Here is a 19,742-nt window from a genome sequence, read left to right as displayed (position 1 = left end):
AATCTTTTTGGTACAGAGATATCTCCATGTGGGTTTTGTTTTGACTCTCTGTCTTGGATTTCTAATCTGTTCCTATCTCTGCTGAAGGAAAATCAGGATGGATGAGTTAAAATAATACATTTCACTGGATAATGAGCAGTAAAGGGACAGAGGAGTCGATGGGATGGGTGGAACATGGCTGGGTTGTCTCCACAGTGGCAAAGTGTGTGGACACAGGTTGGACAGGCAAAACAGAGCAGCAAGAGACAGGAAGAACATATTACCCCATGAAACTCCTAGAGAGAGATTCCAGCGAGGAGAAGACAAAGAAAGAGCAGAGTCAATGACAAACAGAAACATCAGAGAGATCCCCCAGCCCCTGGCCCACTCCCACCAAGCCCACAGGATAAACCAGTGGGAAGGGAGGGCTCTGCACAGAAACCCCACATTTGTCACATTCACATTCTCTGGAAAAATCCCTTTGCCCAGGATTCTTCTCCTGGGAAGCTGAGAAGCCTCAGAGAAAAGGAAAACAATTCTGATCTCATTGGCTTCTCCTGTGTTGTGCTCATGTGGAATGTGTTTAGAGATTGTTCACCCACAGGTGATTGTTCCATTGCATTCTGCTGGGAGTTGTTTTCACTCTTGGGCCAATCAGGGCCAAGCTGTGTCAGGGCTTTGGAGAGAGTCAGGAGTTTTCATTGTTATCTTTTTAGCATTCTGTCTGTATCCTTTCTGTATTCTTTAGTATAGTATAGTATTCTTTAATATAATATAGTATCATAAAATAATCAAATAGCCTTGTGAGAACATGGAGTCAAATTCATCATTCCTCCCTGTCCCTGCAAATACAATAAAACATTCCCTGCTGGATCAGCCCTTCCACTGGGAAAAACACCTCCACATCTCTTGTCTCCCACTTTGGGAGTGAAAACCTCAATTATTTGGTTTTTTTCCAAAAGCATCCCAAAATTCTGGGCATTTCTGTTCCAATTTTTTCCAGGCCAAATCTTTCCTTCTCTCCCTCAGCTGTTCCTCCCAAGTACATTCTGCACCTGGGGCTGAGAGAGTTTTTTGTTTGCTTCCATTTCCCTAAGGACTCAAATGTGTCTGGGTGTTTGTGGCATGTTTATCTCCAGAAAAAGAAAGGGATTTCTCTTTGAAATGCTTTGCTGAATGGAAAACATTAGTTTATTATTATCAGCATCATACTGTTGTTTCCAGCATCACTCTGGGGGTGTTGTTTGAAATTGATTTTTTATTTTTCTAACCACAGAGCTGCTTGTAAAGAGCTGCAGGCAGAAAGAAAACCCACAGCTGCTTTGAGAGCTGGATTTTATCAGTCTTGTACCAGTGACTGATACCATCTCAAATGCTTAAATTAACACAGGCTGCTGCAATATTGCAGATGGGAGAGTTCCAGGGAGCTCTGTTATTCCCAGGTTTTTAGGGATGGGTTAATTCAGTGAGAAGTTAGTTCACATCACATTCAGTGGACAGCAAGAGGCCAAAAACATGAATTAAATCCCACCCTGCACATGACAGTTGTGGGTTTTGCAAACAAAGTGGTGACAGCCACATTAAATCCCCTTTTTAGTGACACTGAGGAGGGTGACAGGATTTGCTGGAAAAACCCAACTGATTGAACAACAAAGAGACTCCAGGAGCTCCTTTTTGGGATTATCAACATTCAGCTGGCTCTGTGTGTCCATCTGGTTTAACCAAACCAGGAGCTGGGCCTAAACCCTGGCCCTCTACCCTGTCAGGACTCAGAACTGGAACAGGCAAAAGTCATTTCCTAGGAATGACTGATTTTCCAGCTTTTGGGCTGCAGCAGGGAGGCTGCAGGCATTCCCTGGATTGGACGTTGCCTACTGGAAAAGGGATGAGGAGCAGGGCTTACAGAAAGCGGAAAAATCACAGAAGAAATTCAAATTTTCCCGAGTCTCACAAATAAGCTTGTCTGACTTTAATCTGGGAGACAGTAACTAGGCAGGGTTTATGCAGTCCCTGGCTGTAAAACCCTGCTCAAGACTCACTCACAGTGGAAAATAAAAGCAGCTTGGGGCACCTATTATAAAGCACAGGCAGGGGATGTAGAAGTAATTTATTTGGAGGCTGATGAGGTGCTGTTAGATATTCATGGCCCAACATCAGCAACAGAAGAAAACCTGAGCATGAAAAGCCTCGGAAAGATTAAAAATTATTCATTTTAATCCATAACTCAAGCAAGGAAAATCTCCCTCCAAAGAAGATGGTGTTCAAAGAGAAGGTGTTTTAAAGGCAGAGCCTGAGGTTTGCTCTCACAGCACAGGGAGCTGCTCCCAAAATGCCCCTTCTCCCATCAGCCTTGAAGTTGGAATTCCTGATGGAAAAGGGAAATTCTCATGGAACCCCAGACTCTGGGTTGTGCTGTTTTATGTGATTATTTTACTTCTCGACCTCTCTTCAACTCAGAGGAGCTTTGTTAAATTCTAATGTTGCTACATAGCTTTTTAAAGTTAAATTTTTTATTAACTCGGTCTGGCTTAAGTCAGTCTAGTTCTGAAAGATGTTCCACAGATATATTTCATGTGCAGGGAAATAAAACCCCACACATGTCCAGTCAAGCTTAAAAAGCAGCTTGGTTTTGGATATTAAATTTTAGGTGAGCAGGACATTCACCAAGATAATTTTGCTTAGGACAGAGCAGTCAGCTCCTCCAAAAATCAGATTTTAATGAGGGACAAAATGTTTAAAGAGAGGAGGGCAGCACCCCTTTGAAAACATTATGTTGGATATGATTTTCTCTAAGACCTGACTAATTTGGTGAAGGATCAGGCACAGCCCAGCTTTCAATATCCCCAAAAATCACACCTAAAATATCAATCCTGTGCATCCATTTTTTGGTCAATTTAACTTAGAGGGTTTATTTGTATTTGTGTTTATTTGTATTTGCACTGAAGAAAAGCAGATCTAAACCACAAATCTCACAGCCTGGATGCGACAGCAATTGTGACAGCTCAGAAAACAAAAACTTGCTGAGGTTTTGTGCATTATTTTGTGCAGAGCTGAGAGAGGAGGAGGGATTTGGCTCTGCTTTAAAAATTTCTGCCAGTCTAAAGCAGCCCAGGCACGCTCCGTGGCTCCCTGACAAAGGTGGATGCTTTTCTCATTAGCTGCTAATTCTCTTTAGCAAGTGAAACAATTTCCTCTCCTCTAATCATCGTGTCACAAACCGGGCAGTGCGGGGCTGCTGAACGTTCCCCTAATTGCTCGGGGCTAATTTAGCAGAAGATTAAACTGGTCAAGTCCCGCTGCCTGCTTCCAGGTCTCTCCCATTGTTTCTCAGCAAAGGATTTGCAAACAACAATCCGAGTGGAAAATTTCCTCCCATTCTCCAGCTCGGCTCCTGAAGGATGGAAGGAGCTGCATTGCTCTTCCTCTGGTTGTTTCCAAGGAAAAAGGCTTGGATGAGAAGGTAATCTTAATTTTTAAAGAGTTATTTCTCTGTGTTTGTTGCTCAAAATCCTCCATGATATGAAAGAAGAACGTGGGGTGTTATTTAAAGGCAAAAATACAGAGCTGGGTTTGAGGGAGGGAGTGAAACTCAGTGGAAGTACAGAGAGAGGAGAGAGAAAAGGAGAGAAATAGCAAAGGTTTGTGAGCCAGAATAAATATCCACAACTCTGGAAAAAAGGGTTTGCCAAGAGTTCCCAGAGTTATCAGCTGATTTCTTAAACTGTTTTCTCAAAACACTTCAAGATTCTCACAATCACTGACTGGAGACACTGGACTGCCACAAAGTGTTACAGTGAGTTCCTGAAAAGAACTGGCCAAAGAGTCACAAAAATCTTGGCTTGGTGTTTGAATGAGCAGTGAATGGACTCAGGCTGAAGCTGGGAGGATTTTCTCCAGATTCCACAACACAAATTTAGCTGGGTTTATTCTTTTCTTCCCACCCAAAAAGAGCAGGAACTGAACATTTCACTGAGAAATGGAGCCACAAACATCACACAGCCACTGTCCCTGTGCCAGCTCCTGCCCCCTCTGTCACTTATCCCTGGAACTTGGGAATTTGGAGGAAAATGAACTTACGAGAAGGCAAAAGCCACCAGGGCCCCACTGACCACAATGAAGTCCAGGATGTTCCACAGGTCACGGAAGTAGGAGCCAGGGTGGAGCAGCAGCCCCAAGTCAATCATCTGCAGAGAAAACCCAGCAAAGGAAGAGCTTTAATAAAACATGGCCCAAATCCACCCTGCCAAGGGGCAGCAGAAGGTTCTGGATCAAAGCACCCTTCACAAATTGCTGAGATACTCAGCCAAGCTGCTCCTCTGTAACAGGCAGGAGAACTCTCCCAAAAATGAAGCTCAAATTAACAAACCACAACCAAAAGCTGTAGAAATGAGAGCTCTCACTGCTCCCCAGGATTTTTTCCACACACATGCATTAATCCTGGTTTTGTTCTGCATCTCTTTTGCATCTTGCTCTGACAGGAAAACCCAACTCTTGCCTTACCCCAGCACTGAACCCTGGTTTTATGGAATTGTGCTCTCTGGGAAGTTACTGCCCACAGTCCTGGCAAAACCTGTCACCCTACTGAGCAAAAAGATAAATTCTCAGCTTTTTGAAACATGACAAACCAAGAATCAGTTGTTATTAATATTCCTTCCAAAGGGAAGAATCAGGAGTGTCTCATCAAGGTCTGTCAGCTCCTGGTTCTTCCCAGTTCTTATCCTCAAGATATCTTGATTTTCCTCCATAAAATGTGAGATTGCAGCCAGGAGAGCTGCTGCATCTGACTGTGAGAGCTGTTCCCAACTTCAAGCTCTCCATCCTCCCCACTTCTGTCCTGCTCCAGCTTCTCACAAATAAATCTGAAAGAGGAGGTGAATCTTCCTGCTTGGAGAAGTTCTTACCTTGATCACCATCTCAAAGGTGAAGACTCCTGTAAATATATAATCCAGGTATTTCAGAGCCTAAGTGGGAAGGGAAAATGTGTGTTAGGGAAGGCCACAACTGAAACAACCTGCACATGAGCAAGGAGTAAAATATCTAATCCAACAATGGTCTGTCTGATAGACAAAAATCATCAGGTGGGAGGGTTGCAGATAATTTAGGCACAAACCTGAATAATCTGATTTAAAGCAGCATTTTCCCAGACCTTGCCATACTGCACCCAAGGCTGGCTACAGTGCACCTGCATTTCTGGCAGGTTTACCAAGGCAAAAGGGGTATTTCCAAATGAAATGTTTGAATATCTTTTCCTAAGGATGTTCAAGGTCCTTAAGATCCTTTCCTAAGGATGTTCAAGGTCCTTAGGATCCAGCCTTTCCCAGTGTGGAATGGGGTGCCAGCCACACATCAGCCACACAAGCCCTGATTTCCAAGTTCTCATGCTCAGATGTGGCTGAAGCAGCAGAAATGGACAGGAATTTGAGAATTTTGACAGTGAAACAAAGATAACTGGAGTGTGTCCCCAAAGGCAGCTCTAATTCTGCATGGCTAGCACCTGCAGAGATGGGAAAAGCTGTGAGCTGGGAGGAGAAAAGCACCTGAATTCTGGGAATTTTGGGAGGAGGAAAGCACCTGGATTCTGGACATTTTGGGAGGAGAAAAAGTACCTGAATGCTGGGAATTTTGGGAGGAGAGAAGTACCTGAATTCTGGGAATTTTGGAGGAGAGAAGCACCTGGATTCTGGGCATTTTGGGAGGAGGAAAGCACCTGGATTCTGGCAATTTTGGGAGGAGAAAAAGCACCTGGATTCCGGGCATTTTGGGAGGAGAAAAAGTACCTGAATGCTGGGAATTTTGGAGGAGAGAAGCACCTGAATTCTGAGAGGAGAACAGTATCCGATTTCTGGGAATTTTGGGAGGAGAACAGCACCTGGATTCTGGGCACCTTGAGAGGAGAAAAGCACCTGGATTCTGGGCATTTTGGGAGGAGAAAAGCACCTGAACTCTGGGCATTTGGGGAGGAGAAAAGCACCTGGATTCTGGGAGGAGAACAGCACCTAAATTCTGGGCATTTGGGGAGGAGAAAAGCACCTGGATTCCGGGAATTTTGGGAGGAGAAAAAGCACCTGAATGCTGGGAATTTTGGGAGGAGAAAAGCACCTGAATTCCTTGAGGAGAAAAGCACCTGGATTCCGGGAATTTTGGGAGGAGAAAAGCACCTGGATTCTGTGAATTTTGGGGGGCACTCACATCATTCCTGGGAGACTCGGCCTGCACAGGGTCCTCTGCAGCCAGGGCGATGCTGCTGAGGGCGATGACGATCAGGATCACCATCTCGAAGTAGCGCAGGTTGACGATGTAGTGGAACAGGCGGCGGATCCTGCAGGGACAGGAGCACACCAGGGGTCACAGAGAGGGGACAATGCACAAACCCAGCAGGGGCAGCACCTCTGGGATTCCTGCTGTGATAATGGGGAGAGGAATGGTGGATTTGTCTTTCCAAACCAGCTGTGGGTCTACTGGGAGATAAAAGAAACAATGGGAATTCCATTGATTGATGAATGGAAAAAGATATTTGCTTTTACAAATAAACTTTAGGTTTGCTGATAAATGAAATTAGACATTGAGAGATGAAAGAAACAATGGGGAAGAAAAACCCCTGAATTCCGTAAGAATTAAAAATTCAAAGGGAGGGTTATACATTAGAGGGAAATCTCTGGTATCAGGTGTTTTGGGAAGTCTGAACCTCTCAAGTACCTCAGCCAATGGGGAAAGAGAGAAGGGAAATGTGGCTGGGAAATTGGGATAAAAAGGAGGGGGCATCCTCCAAAGACTGGAGAGACCCCAGGGGATGCCCCATGGCCTCTCCCTTTATTGGAATAAAGTAAAAGGACTCCTCTGTCTCCTTTTCGGACATAAAGCTCTGGTGTTTGTGGATTAATTTTCCTAACAATGGGAAGGAAATTAAAAAACAGGCTTGAAATTCCAGTTTGCAGCAGATCTGTGGTGAGAGATAAACAAGGGAGTTCAATGTCTTTGCACTGATCTCTGCTCCCTCTGCAAGGCAGCAACATCCATTCATCTCCTTATCTCTTTATCTATTTATCTCCCTATCTAGTTATTTCTCTATCTATTTATCTCTCTACCCATCTGTCAAAAGAGCACTGAGAGCTTTCAAGCATCCACACTCAATTCTGCAAATTATGTTTATGGCACTCCCCCGTCCTTCTCCCTCTGAACTGCCAGGTTAACGCCCTGTGAGCTCAAAACAAGGTTTGAAATCCTTTTAGTGTCAACTAATCCCTTTAAAATGTTGACACTCAGCTGAATCTGCCTTTGTGGCTCTGAGTGTTCCTCCCACCAATTTCTCTCTGCCTGCACTTTACTCCAACTCTCACTTTACAGCACAAATACTTTACAGGAATAGATTTGATTACTTCCACCTAATCTTTTTATTCACAAATTGTGTCCGAGGAAAATGGTAAATGCTCCTATTTCTAAGCAATCCAAAAGTCTTCACAAATTGCAGCTAATAATTCCTTCTGACCACAATTCCCAAATCCTTAATTGCACACAGAGCTCTGCATTTGCACTATATTTGTCAGCTGAATAAAGGACTTAGCCCGAGAATCAAATTATAGATTTAACTTGCCAACAACTTTGTTATCTGAGAATGTATTTCAGCCCCTCTATCCCATTTTCTCTAAGCAAATATCTGAGCAGTGAGAATTAAAGTCTATTTTTCACATCTACTTACAGACTCCTTTTCTTTGGCTTGCTAATGGATTCCGAGTGGACAAGAGTTCCAAATACCAGGGAAGCAAATGTGATAGAAAATATCACATCACCTGGAGAAAAGTGCTTTTGTGGACCCTTTAACTGTAGTTTTCAATCTGCCAGGGGAAGATGATCATCTCCATGCCCCAAGAAGCCACAGAAGTGAAAGGCAACATTTCCAATACCATTTGTAGCCATAATTCCTGCATCAAACTCAATTCATCAAAGCAATAACAAGCCCCTATTTTTAGCCCCTCACTGTTCATAACCAGCAGTGAGATGTGGGAGCATTTGTGAACTGCCAGTGGGGCTTGAGAAATCACTTCACAGCCCTGTGTGCTCTAAGAGGGTGGTGCCACTTGGGGAAAAGGAATTTATTTCTGCTTCCCTGAGCTGTTTTCCCCTCTGGCAGCACCTGGGTCGTGGATCCCAGCAGGGTTTGGAAGGGAGGTGGCAGCACTGGAGTGGGGAAAAGCTTCTGACCCCAGAAAGAGCTCTCAGCTCTGGTCCCAGCAGCCAGAAGCCCTGGGGGGTTGCAGCTGGCTCTGCACCTTGCCCAGAGGACAAACAAGCTGCTGACATTCCTGGAGTTTGGGCTTTGTCGTGGTATTCCCCCTTGGCTTGCTTGTAACACATTTTTTCTGCCAATGAACTTTATTTTTCCAATGGCCTTTCAGCACAGTTGTTTGGTTGTTTTTGTTTTCTGGGGGGAAGTGAAAGCTGGAGGAAGCTGAAACAACAAAGCAACTGAAAGAACCTTCAGATCCTGGACTCTGAGGCTCAGAAGGTCCTAACTGGGATGATGGGAGAGAAAAGAAGCAGCCACAGGAAAGAAGGAAATTTTGCTGCTTCTCTGCCTGCCCAGCCCAGCCCTCAGCTCAGAGCCCTGGGCCCAGCACCTCTCTCTCCCCAGCCAGCCCTGCTGCCTTGGCACCTCTTTCCCAGCTCATTTTTGGGGGTCACTTCACAGCAGAAGGACCAAATATTAGGGAAATACCATTTCCTTATCCATCCAGACAGAGGCCAAACTCCATAATCCCAATTTGGCTCCCCAGGTGATGGTCCCAGGGCTGCCAGAGCTCCAGGAGCGTTTGGACAATCTGGGATGGCCAGGATGGGATTGTTGGGGTGTCTGTGCAGGGCCAGGAGCCGGATCAATGATCCTGGTGGATCTCTCCCAGCTCAGTCAGGAGATTCTGGGATGCTGTTCAGCCTGCCCAGGGTCCAGGGGTACCAGAGGGGCTTTTTGGATGTCCAGTCTGAGAACTCAGAGCGTGTTTTGTTCCAGGACTGCACAGGATGTCACAGCCCCCAGCAGCAGGAGGAGAACTCATCCTCCTCTTAAATCCAGCTGCCAAAGAAGGGCCTGAGCTCCCCTTTGGCATCTGGGCACAGAGAAATTCCAAGTACAAGTTTACCTGAGCCAGAGAGAAACCTCTGCTCTGAGGGGATCTCCAGAAGTCCCAAACACCCTCCCTTAAAATGCTCAAACTGACTTACAGCCCTTCATGCCATAATAATTCCAAACCCTCTCCTCATTGTCCCACAGCCCTGCAGAGGAACAGATTCAGAATTCCCAGGCTTGGAGTCCAAAACTCCCCAGGAGGCAGCACTGCCTGAAGGAGAAGAAATTCCCCAAACCCAGCAGATCCCATTCCCAGCCTTGACAAATAAAAAACATCCAGGTTTTCCCAGAAGTTCAAAGTTTGCAGTGATGCAAAGCCACTTTATAGAAAGAACAGGAATTCCAGCTGAGGAACCTGCAGGAATTTGCTGGTATCCAAATAGTCCTCAACCTGTTATTCCTGATAAGTTCTTTTCCCAACAGTGAGGGAATATCCCTCAACCTGTTATTCCTGATAAGTTCTTTTCCCAACAGTTAGGGAATATCCCTCAACCTGTTATTCCTGATAAAATCTTTTCCCAACAGTACCTGTGCTCCCACTTTTTGGGATCTAAATCAGCAGGGTCTGCCCAAAGCATTTTCTTTTCCCTATCCTGATAATTTATCCTTCCAGGAAAACGAACAGAACAACAGCATCTGACCCACAGAAATGGGCTTTTATTTCATGTCCCAATGTGTTTTCAGATATGAAAATCCCACTCATGTTATTGCTTTGAGGCACCTGGAGCCCATGATTGGTGTTAAAGGAACTTACGGGTTTGTGGGGCTGAGGATGAACATGGAGCTGTAAGGCAGGATTGGTTTAGGCCCATTTTTGGTCAGGTCATCGACGTCTTTCTTCTCCTCTGTTTTGCTTTCAAACTCCACATTGTTCACTGGAAATGGGAATTCAGGGAGAACACAAAGGAGAGGGTTAAAAATGGATCTGCAGCCTTCCTGCTGCCTGGAACAGCTGGAAATGGCAGCAGAGCAGCTGGGAGAGCAAACAGCCTTGGGAAGTGCTGATTAAATGGGATGAACAATCATCGGATCGTTATCACCCCCTGCCCCTCCACTGCTGCTGAGCCACCCAGCAGAACAGCCAGGAAATGAAACCATGAGCTGATTTATCCCAGAGCTGCCAAACTGAGGCTGGAAAACCCATCCCAAGGAGCACAAATTCTCAGGGAGAGGGATCAGCTCGGGATCCTTGAATGAAAATCAAAAGGAAGTCTGACCAGCCTCATAATTCGGTGTTTTCTCCCATGGAGCAGGAGCACAAGTGGCTTTGGAACATATAAAAAGAGCAGATTCATGGATGAGGTTTAATAATCTGGAGGCTGAGACTGCTGAACTTCCCAGAAATAGGAAAAGAAACGTGGAAAGGACTTCTTGGAGCCCCCAGAGCTGTGCCTGCATCGTGCACCTTGGTTTGGTCAAAGTTCCCCACGTGCAAAGGTGAGCAGCTCCATCCTGCAGCAGGTTTTGGGATCTCCTTCTCTGAAATTGTTCCCAACCTCCCTCCCAAAGGTTGGAAATTCTCCAGTTCTCACCCTGACTTCACTTGCAGGGGGTTCATGGGATAGTTTACTGAAGATAATTTCCCATCTCTGAGCTGGGTAACATTTCATGCTGCAAATTCTCTTCTTAGACATGTATAAAGGCTCTTCCATTAATTCCCAGGACCTAAAGTCCAACAATCCCACCCTTTGGAATGCATTCAGTGCAGGGCTGTTATTACTTTTTATTTTATTTTGCAAGAAAATGACATTTCTTTGTGTTTGAGTGACATGTTCAATAAACTGCTTATTGGATCTCCAGTCAGATCCAGAGGAAATGGCCAAGAAAGGGAGAGGCTGATAAATTGTGATTGACAGGAATGCAGCATTGCAATATAGGAAAATTACCACTGAAGAGGGGGAAAAAAGGAGAAAGAAGAAGGAAAAATAATAAAAAAATAAAAGATAAATATTGTGGCTGACAACAGAGTGAAAAACCACAGAGACCCTGCCAGATCTTGGCTGTGCCTCTTGGAAAGCAGAGTCCTGACAGCCTGAAGTTTAATGTGGACCTCTTGGATTTCCCTCTGGGATTCTCCTGAGCTCTCCAGACTTCTCCAGGCTGCTCCCACCCTGCCAGGGATCAGCACCAAGGTGGTGGGAACAGCCTGGTGGTGGCTGGGCACAAGGATCTTGGGACCATCTGTAAATCTGTGCTGACAGACCCAAGGCAGAGAGCTCTGGAGAAGGACAGGGAGGGTGGATCTGCTCCAGGTGTGATGCAGAGCATTGTAAAAAGCTCTGGAATGTCACAGGACCCAGCAGCAGGGTCACACATGGAGGTGGCTCTCCCTGCTCCCTCACCTGTCCCTTACACACAGGGTGTGGCCTGGGTGAGCCATCTCCAGGGAATCTCAGGTGTTTTCCAGAGCCACAGGAACCCTTGCTGAGTTCCTGCACCCTGTGTGGCAATTACAGCTCCTCTATCACCAAGTTCCCTGGCTGCCTCTCTCACGGATGGCAGCACCCAGGAGAGCCCCCCCTCCCTCCTTGGAGATTTGGATTTCTGGACACTTCCACAGCAGGAAAAGCAGGGGACAAAGGCACTCACTTGGAATGACAGTGGTTTCCCCTGGAGGGGCAGTGATGGTGACAGGGATGTTCACAGTGGTGGTTTTGTCCAGGGGGGGCTGAATCATCCTGGTCACGTTCTTCTGGTTGTCAGCATCCTCTGGCTGCTCAGGCACCTTCTGCAGGTAAGTGCTGGGCAGGGTGTGCACAGGGACACTGCCAGGGCCACTGCCACTGCCACTGGCCTCCAGCTCACACTGGTTCTCCCTAGGAAAAAGCAGGATTTGTTCAATATGGCCTGGGAAAAGTTCAAAGAACATATCCCTGATGCTGCACCTCGTGCTAAGCTTGTTTCCTCCATGGAAATCCTTTGCAGGGCTGTGGTGTTCACTTTCTCTGAACAGAGAGAGACATAATTCCCTCTCCCAGGATTTGTCCTGGGGAAGGCCGTGAGAAGCTCAGAGAAGAAGAGAAAACAATTCTTATCTCTACTTGCTGCTCCTGTTGTTTGGCACATGTGGAATGTGTTATGGAGATTGTTTACCCAAAGTGATTTGTTAATTGGACACCAGTGAAGGCTGTTTGGATTCCTTGGCCAATTGGGTCAAAGCTGTGTCCTGGCTGTCTCTGACAGTCATGGTTTTTTTTAGTATCTTTGTAGTATCCTTTTCGTACAGTAAAGTATCTCTTTAGTATGCAATATATATAGCTTAATAAAGCAATTATTCAGCCTTCTGAATGATGGAGCCAGAGCACATTATTCCCTGGCTGGGGGCTCCCTGCATCAATACAGGACAACCTCTGACAGCAAAATTTGGGATCTTTTTCTCTGAGACCTCCTGAGCCAAAACCCAATCCCAACATTAGGAGGGGACTGGACATCCCTGGGGTCACTTCAATGATGCTCCCAAGCCAGGACCATGAGCCACTCCCCAGAGCAGCTGCTGGATGAATCCTCACACACTGCTCCCTAATGATCTCCCCAGGCCTTATTTAAATGTACTGATTCTCTTTTCCAGTTTTTAGAATGGTTTTGGAACCCTTTTGGAACGTGGCAATCACAGCTAAATGGCTCCTGCTCTCCTCTGCAGCAGCAGCAGCAGCAGCTCTGCTCCAGTGAGGAGGAAAGTGAGCCCATGCACATGAGCACGCTGAACAGCAGGCAGAGTGTTTGGAAATTCAGCTGAAAGGAAGATAATTTAGACAGGAAAATTATTATCTCAGTGCCACTCACTGCTCTCCACGGTGACATGAACTCTATTCTAAAGAATCCCAATGCAATTTCTTTTCCATCAGACTAATAAAGCTGAAAAGGCAATCTATCCTTCTTTATTAACTACTCCAAATGCTTCACCAGGGCTGCTTTTCTCACTTGACTTACATAAGAATTAAAGCAAATGGGGGCCATCGTTGCTCTTAATGGAAGAGGCCATGTGCTGGAACAACTGGTGGTGCAGCTGAAGGCTCCCCATTAAAAATGAAAATCAAAGGGCTGTAAGCAAGGCTGGCTGAAATTTAAATAGCTGTCCCTCAGGAGCTTCCTTCAGAAGGAAGGAAATTTCCCTTCAGAAGCTGGGAAATTCTCTGCTCCACTTGGTGTCCTACAGGGTCTGTTGGTGTTTACAGCAAGGATATTTTGTGCCTTAAACCTGAGCTGTTTTATGAACCAAAATTGTCTTTGGGAGCCTCTGTCACTGCTGACTGAGGCAAAACAGACCTGCAGTGTTGGGAAAGATGAAACAGGAAAGCCTTATAAATAGGATTGCCTGGCAAAAGATTTTGAGAATATAGAAACTATAAGGGAGATTGAAATGAAAGCAAGCTTTGAGATACCTCAGTGACTGAACAACTGGAAAACAATGGTGTGGCCAGCTGAAGGTGATCCCCTTGTGATGGAACAACACCCTCTGCTTGCAGACAGGCCCAAGGGGCAGAGCAGACCCTGCCAGCTTGGCAGAAGGGCCCAAAGAGGAGTTTGTAGGGTTTAAAATGTAACACAGGATGGTAATGGAATGATTCTTATAGGCTGTATGGAAATGCTGTAAGATCATTAACTAGACCGGTTAGTGAGAATTAGAATATTCAACACAGAAAAAGATTTATTGTATTGTAATGGGAACCTCGCTCTCTTACCCTTTTACTCTCTCACCCTCTCATCCTCTCTCCCCCTCTCTTCTCTCAGGCCTGCTCTGAGCTGTGCCTGGCAGCTCCCAGCAGGGCCCTGCCCCCAGGCCCTTTGCAATAAACCCCAAGTTCCAGCCCTGGCTCCAGAGATCTCTCATCTCCATCCATCCCCACCATCCTACCCCTGACGCTCCCACACTGCAGGTTGTGTTGGGAGCTGGTGCGGGCACAGGGACAGCAGGGAATGACATGGGGAGGGCCAGAAGGGATTTTCTGGAACACATCTGGGGTTTTGTGACCCCTGAACTGACCCAGGCAAGGTCTGGCAGCGCTCACTCACTTGGGCTGGTGATTCCGGTGCTCTTTCTCGCCAGCCTCCCCATCCTTCTCCCCGCTGTCCTTCTCCACGGACTCGTAGGTGGACAGGGCCCTGTTCCTGAGCCGGTGCCGCCGGTGGGGCTCCTCTCCGCTGTCCCCCTTGGCCCCGGGCTCTCCATCCCTGTTCCCAGAGCGGGACCCTCCGCGGTGCCGGGAGCGCCGCTCGCCGCGGGCGCCGTTGGCGGTGCCGTTGCCCTCCTTGCCCGGCCGGTCGGAGGAGTGCCGGTGGCTGCGGTGCCTGCGGTGCTCCTTCTCACCCCCTTCCTCCACCGAGCCCCGCCGGTGGTGCCTCTTGCCCCCTTCCTGCCCCCTGCTACGGTCGCTTTTCCCTTCCTTGCTGCCCCCTTCCACCTCCTTGCTGCGGCTCCGGTGCTGCCGGTGCCGCTCCTCCTTGGTGCCAGCCCCGGCTTCGCCGCTCTCCTCCTTGGTCACATCTCCCTTCTCCTGCTCTCCCAGCTTCTCCTTCTCCCGATGCCGGTGGTGCTTCCTTGGCGCTTCTGCCCCATCAGCAGAGGTGGGTTTGGGGTGCTCCACCACCTCCTGGACATCCACGGGGCTCAGCTTGGTGAGGTTGTTCCTGCCTTCGCTGCGGGGCTCCACGACCAGCGGCCGGTCCAGGTGGGTTTTCATGTCGGGACGGATGTGCAGGGTGGTGGCGTAGCGGACCCGCTCCTCGGGGTCCAGCTCGTTGTACAGCGCCTCGCAGCTGGCTCGGAAGTTGTGCATCCGGATCTGGCTCGTCCTCTGCTCCCAAACCGACTTGGATTTGGAGGAATTCTGCTGCTTGCTAAGGGCGGGAGAAAGGTGAGAAGTCAGCACCCGACTTCGCCCCAATTGCCTAAAAAAAGAGGGAATTTTCAGCTGAGGTGGGGAATTAGAGGGTCAAAGCAAAGGAGTAACAGGGATGGAGAGAGAACATAAGCAGGGAAAGCCAGCAGGATCATCCGTGTTAGTTTGCCCACACACTATGAGATCAGCCCTCTGGAAAGGAGTTATTCTGCATTTCGGAAATGTGGAAGCCTCAGAGGGAACAGTCTGAAGGATTAAAACGTCAGCACACAAAAATCACACACCCCAGCCAGAGCTTTGGAACAGCCCGCAAAGCTTCCCAAAATTAGCAGCATTTTTCTCCCCACCTGGAAATATCTGGATGAGGAAATTAGTGGTGAGCAAGAGAAGTTAGATCAGCAGGAAGAGCAGGGAAAATCAAACCTGTCCCTGAGGATCCATCAGCCCCTTCCCCTTCCAGCCAGCCCCAGGGCTTGTTTTCCAGCTGTGCTGCCCTGCTGGCTCATGGAACAGGTTTAAAACTGCTCTAAATCCACAGCATCCTTCCAGGTGAGCATGGACCAGGCAGCCCACACATCACTGGAGAATGGGAAAGTACAAGTAGGAAAGGAAAACTGTCCTGTGCACCAGGAAAAGAGCCCAGAGAGTGGGAGAGTCACACACAGATCCATCAAAGATCCTGAGCTGGGAGGGACTGAAGGGATCCCCCAGCCCAGCCCCTGTCCCTGCCCAGCCCCCCCAGCAGCCCCAGCCTGAGCATCCCTGGCAGCGCTGCCCAAAGGCTCCTGGAGCTCTGGCAGCCTCGGGGCCGTGCCCATTCCCTGGGGAGCCTGGGCAGTGCCAGCACCCTCTGGGGGAAGAACCTTGCCCTGAACTCAGCCTGAGCTGCCCTGGCCCAGCCCCAGCCGTGCCCTGGCTCCTGTCCCTGGCCCAGAGCAGAGATGGGAGCTGCCCCTCGGGAGGAGCTGCAGCCCCGGGGAGCTCTGCCCTCACTCTGCTCCAGCTGAACAACCCCAGAGCCCTCAGTCCCTCCTTGTGTGGCCCTTCTAACCCTTCACCATCTCAGCAGCCCAAGATGAAGATGAGATGGGAACACCTGGAGACACCTGCTCATCTCTGCCACCTCTTGTAACCAGGACACTCCTCTGGCATGGCCTGAATGCTTTGATTTTTCAGCACAGCTTTTGGGTTCTCACCACTTCTCAAAGTGACCACAAACCCAACCAGGGTCTGAATTTTGCAAAGGGACAAATTTTTTCTTTTCCTCCTAAAAACCTTAAGCCAAACTCTGCTTTCCACTGGCTACCAGGTGAGTTCTGAATTTAACCTTATGGAGACTCAGCACCTATTATTTTTCCTTAATGAAACTTTTTCTAGCAAAACCAGGAAAGGCATTTTCCTCCTCCCAGCCTGCTCTGACACCTCCATTCCCATACCTCAGGCTGAGCTGTGCAGCTGGAGGGAGCAGAGCCCACATGGGAGGCAAACACAACTTCCTTACGCATTTTTGGGCTCCCCTGGTAGTGGGAAAAAGCAGCTTTTGCGTGTTCTGGTGCTGATTGGGACTGTCTGGCTCTGTCACCGTGCACAGACCCCGGGGAGGTGACGTCCAGCCACGCTCATGTGGCACAGTGGGAGCTGTCAGAAGGGTTTTGTGTCTCTGGGCTCTGCTGGGGAATCGTTTCTTTACTGAGGTTGCTGCTGCCTGGTGCTGCTAAAGAGGAAAAAAAATCACTAAAAGCCCTCATGAGAGCACACAGGCAGATGTGAAAAACCTCATTTAGTCCCAAAATCAGAGCTGATCACCAAAATTAAATATCTACACCCTGTTGCCAAGTTCTGGATGCATTTTCCAGCAGCTGAGTCCCCAATTTGCACCACAGCAGGAAAACGAGTGATAAAAATCACAGTTCTAAATGTAAATAATACCAGAAGGTCCTGGAGACATGGCTTAGAGCCCTGCTCACCCCAAACCCCACACTCAGGGGGGGACAGGCTCCTACTGAGGCAGAGCCCCCCCCAAGCTGGCACAAGGATGAACAGCCCCAGTGGACACTCACAACTTTCTTTAGTTCAAAATTATGAAAAATTAAAAGATTCTCACTCATCAGCAGCTTTCCTTGGTTTGGGAAGGAATGAGGAATGTGCAGAGCCTCTGACTGCCCAGCCCTGCTGCCCTGTCCAAGGATTTCCCATGGGAAGCCACAAGAAAAGCCCTGCAGAGCTCTCAGAGATGGAGCTGCCTGGGATGGGCATCCCAGGGTTTTAGCCCTGCTAAACCCAACTGGGCTACAAATCTCTTCAAAGCCAGGCTCAGGAAAGCTCAGGGATTTTCTGTGCCTGGCTGAGCTCCCTGAATGCTGCCACAAACACCTCTGCTCTTAGGGAATATTCCTCACTCCATAGTGAAAGTCCTGGGCTGGGGACCAGCCTCTGTCCTGTGCTTTGGGCAGCCCTCAGGTAAAAATCAGCCTTAATGATTCATTAGAAAAGTGACTTTGTGCTGAAACTTCCAGTTTACCTAAAACCCAAGAGCAGAGGGAGGAGCACAAGCACCCCCTGCTCCACCCTGTGCTCCATTGCCATGGGACAGGAACCAGCAGGGCTGGGACACAAAGCCTCAGGGTCCCTGCAGTAACTCCTAAAGAAAAACAGGGAGAAAATCATCAGGCAGCTCCCATGGACATGGACACAGCCTGTGCCTGCTGCCTGTGCTGAGCCCATCCCAGTGTTGGAAATGCAAGATGTGGCTGGGGCTGTGTGTTTATCCCCACCTGTCAGAGCTGGGGCAGTTCTCTGCTGTCCATGGGCAGTTTTTTCTTGATCTCTCCACAGCCAATCCTCCCTGCAGGAGATCTCTGCTGTCCATGGCCACTGAGTGTCCCTGCAGGGCTGATCCAATTCCAGCATCCCATGGGGAGATGCTGCGCCCAGGGCAGGAGCCAAGCATTCCTACCTGGATCCAATGTGAGCCTGGCACAGCACAGCAGCCTTTGCCCAGTGCATTGCCAGAGGAGCAGCTTCTGCTGCCCTGCATGGCCAGAGGGAGCCCAGGCCCATCTCCAGCAGCCCTGGAGCTGCAGAGGAAAACTCCCCCCTTGTGCAGGATCCCTGCTCCAGCAGAGCCACAGCTGGCACTGCAGGAGGGCTGAGCCCCCATGGGATGGGGCTGTGCCACCCCCTGACACACAGGGGACAGGGACTGCTCTCACTCTGGCAGTAGATTTTTTGGGTTTGTTTTGTTTTGCACTATTGAATTTGTGTTTTAATTTTCCTAGTAAAGAGCTGTTATTCCTACTCCCATATCTTTGCCTGAGAGCCTCTTAATTTCAAAATCATAATAATTCAGAGGGAGGGATTTACATTTTCCATTTCAAGAGAGGCTCCTGCCTTCCTTAGCAGACACCTGTCTGCTCAAACCAAGACACCAGCCAAGAAGGAAAGAAAATCCCCTCAATCAGGTTGGAGGTGGGGAGGAGGAAGATTGGGATTCAGGGCTGATCCTCAGCCCAGCTCTGACATGAGCTGTGCCACTGCAGGAGGGGTTTTGCACTTGCATTTCAGTTCCACCAAGGACATAAATCAGCTTTTAAATGATCTCTGAGCTGTTCCCACTGCCCATCACCCAGGGCTAAGTGAGAGGTGCTGCCAGGGAAGTGCACTCCTGAGAACCTGCAGGAAGCAGGCAGTGCACACATCAACCCAGCTCAGATCCCTGGGTAAATCAGGCACTGACATTCCAAGCTGGAATTTCCCAGCACCTGGAAATGAGCTGCATCCTTAACACTGACACAAGTCCCGGAGGCGAGTGCCAAAGCCTCCAGCACAAAGCCACCCGCTGGCTCTGGGCACCAACAGCTCCAGAGCAGGAGCTGCAGAGGCAATGCCTGCACAGCCAATCCTCTTTCCACAAGGAAAACACTCCAAAAAATTGTTTTTAAAAGGCAAATCAGGATATTTACAAAGTGTGGTAAAAACCCAATCAGGAAAACGTAGCACCTGGGAGCTCAATTCCATCTCCAGAGTGTCACGGATGCATTTGATGAAAAATCCTTTCATTAGGATCTTTTCTCCTGAGAAGCTGAGAGGCCTCAGGAACAAAATGTAACCAATGGTTATCTGCTGCTGTGGAATGCAACAGGTGCATCTGGGATTGGGCTCATGTGGTTGTTTTTAATTAATGGCCAATCACAGTCAGCTGGCTCAGACTCTCTGGTCAGTCACAAGTTTTATTATCATTCCTTTCTATTCCTTTCAAGCCTTCTGATGAAATCCTTTCTTCTATTCTTTTAGTATAGTTTTAATATATCATTTTCTTTTAATATAATATATATAATAAAATAATAAACCAGCCTTCTGAAACATGGAGTCAAGATTCTCATCCTGGGACCCCTGGGAACACCACCACACCAGAGCAGTGAGGAGCATCTCAAATCCTGTCATCCCAAACCCTGTCATCCCAAAAACACCACCCAGGAGCCAGAGCCAGGGCACAGGAGCTGCTGTGGCAATGGGGGCAGAGCACCTGAGCACATGGGCTCCGTGGGGACAGTGCTGGGAACTGCAGAGCCAGAGCAGCATCAGGCAGTGGCAGCTGCTTGTCCAGCTGGATTTATCCAGCCCTGGCTCTCTCTGGGTCCCCACAGCCACTGAGCTCAGGATTTGTGGCAGCTCCTCCTCTCCTGGTGCTCCCTGGGCATGGGGACAACCTGGGAGCTGATTTATGGCAGCCCTTAAGGCAAAAGCAGGGCTTCAGCCCAGCTGCCTGCCCAGGAGGAGATGCAGCAACAGGAGGGGTTTGG

General features: G+C 48.4%; 1 protein-coding gene across 4 annotated transcripts in view; it reads right to left on the bottom strand.

The window, feature by feature from the left end:
- CACNA1B (calcium voltage-gated channel subunit alpha1 B) overlaps positions 1-19,742 on the bottom strand; it is a 329,048-nt gene that overhangs the window by 69,016 nt on the left and 240,290 nt on the right. For all 4 annotated transcript variants that reach the window (XM_066562640.1, XM_066562637.1, XM_066562638.1 and 1 more), the window contains 6 exons: positions 14,114-14,938; positions 11,690-11,916; positions 9,855-9,975; positions 6,169-6,298; positions 4,881-4,940; positions 4,057-4,163 (listed from right to left, as the gene is read on the bottom strand). In XM_066562640.1, coding sequence (XP_066418737.1) covers positions 4,057-4,163; positions 4,881-4,940; positions 6,169-6,298; positions 9,855-9,975; positions 11,690-11,916; positions 14,114-14,938 — 1,470 coding nt within the window. The remainder of the gene's footprint in view (positions 1-4,056; positions 4,164-4,880; positions 4,941-6,168; positions 6,299-9,854; positions 9,976-11,689; positions 11,917-14,113; positions 14,939-19,742) is intronic.

This window comes from Molothrus aeneus, chromosome 19 (assembly GCF_037042795.1).
Source record: "Molothrus aeneus isolate 106 chromosome 19, BPBGC_Maene_1.0, whole genome shotgun sequence".
NCBI lineage: Eukaryota > Metazoa > Chordata > Aves > Passeriformes > Icteridae > Molothrus > Molothrus aeneus.
The sequence above is the reverse complement of the archived record's forward strand: the minus strand, read 5'-3'. Positions and strand labels throughout refer to the sequence as shown.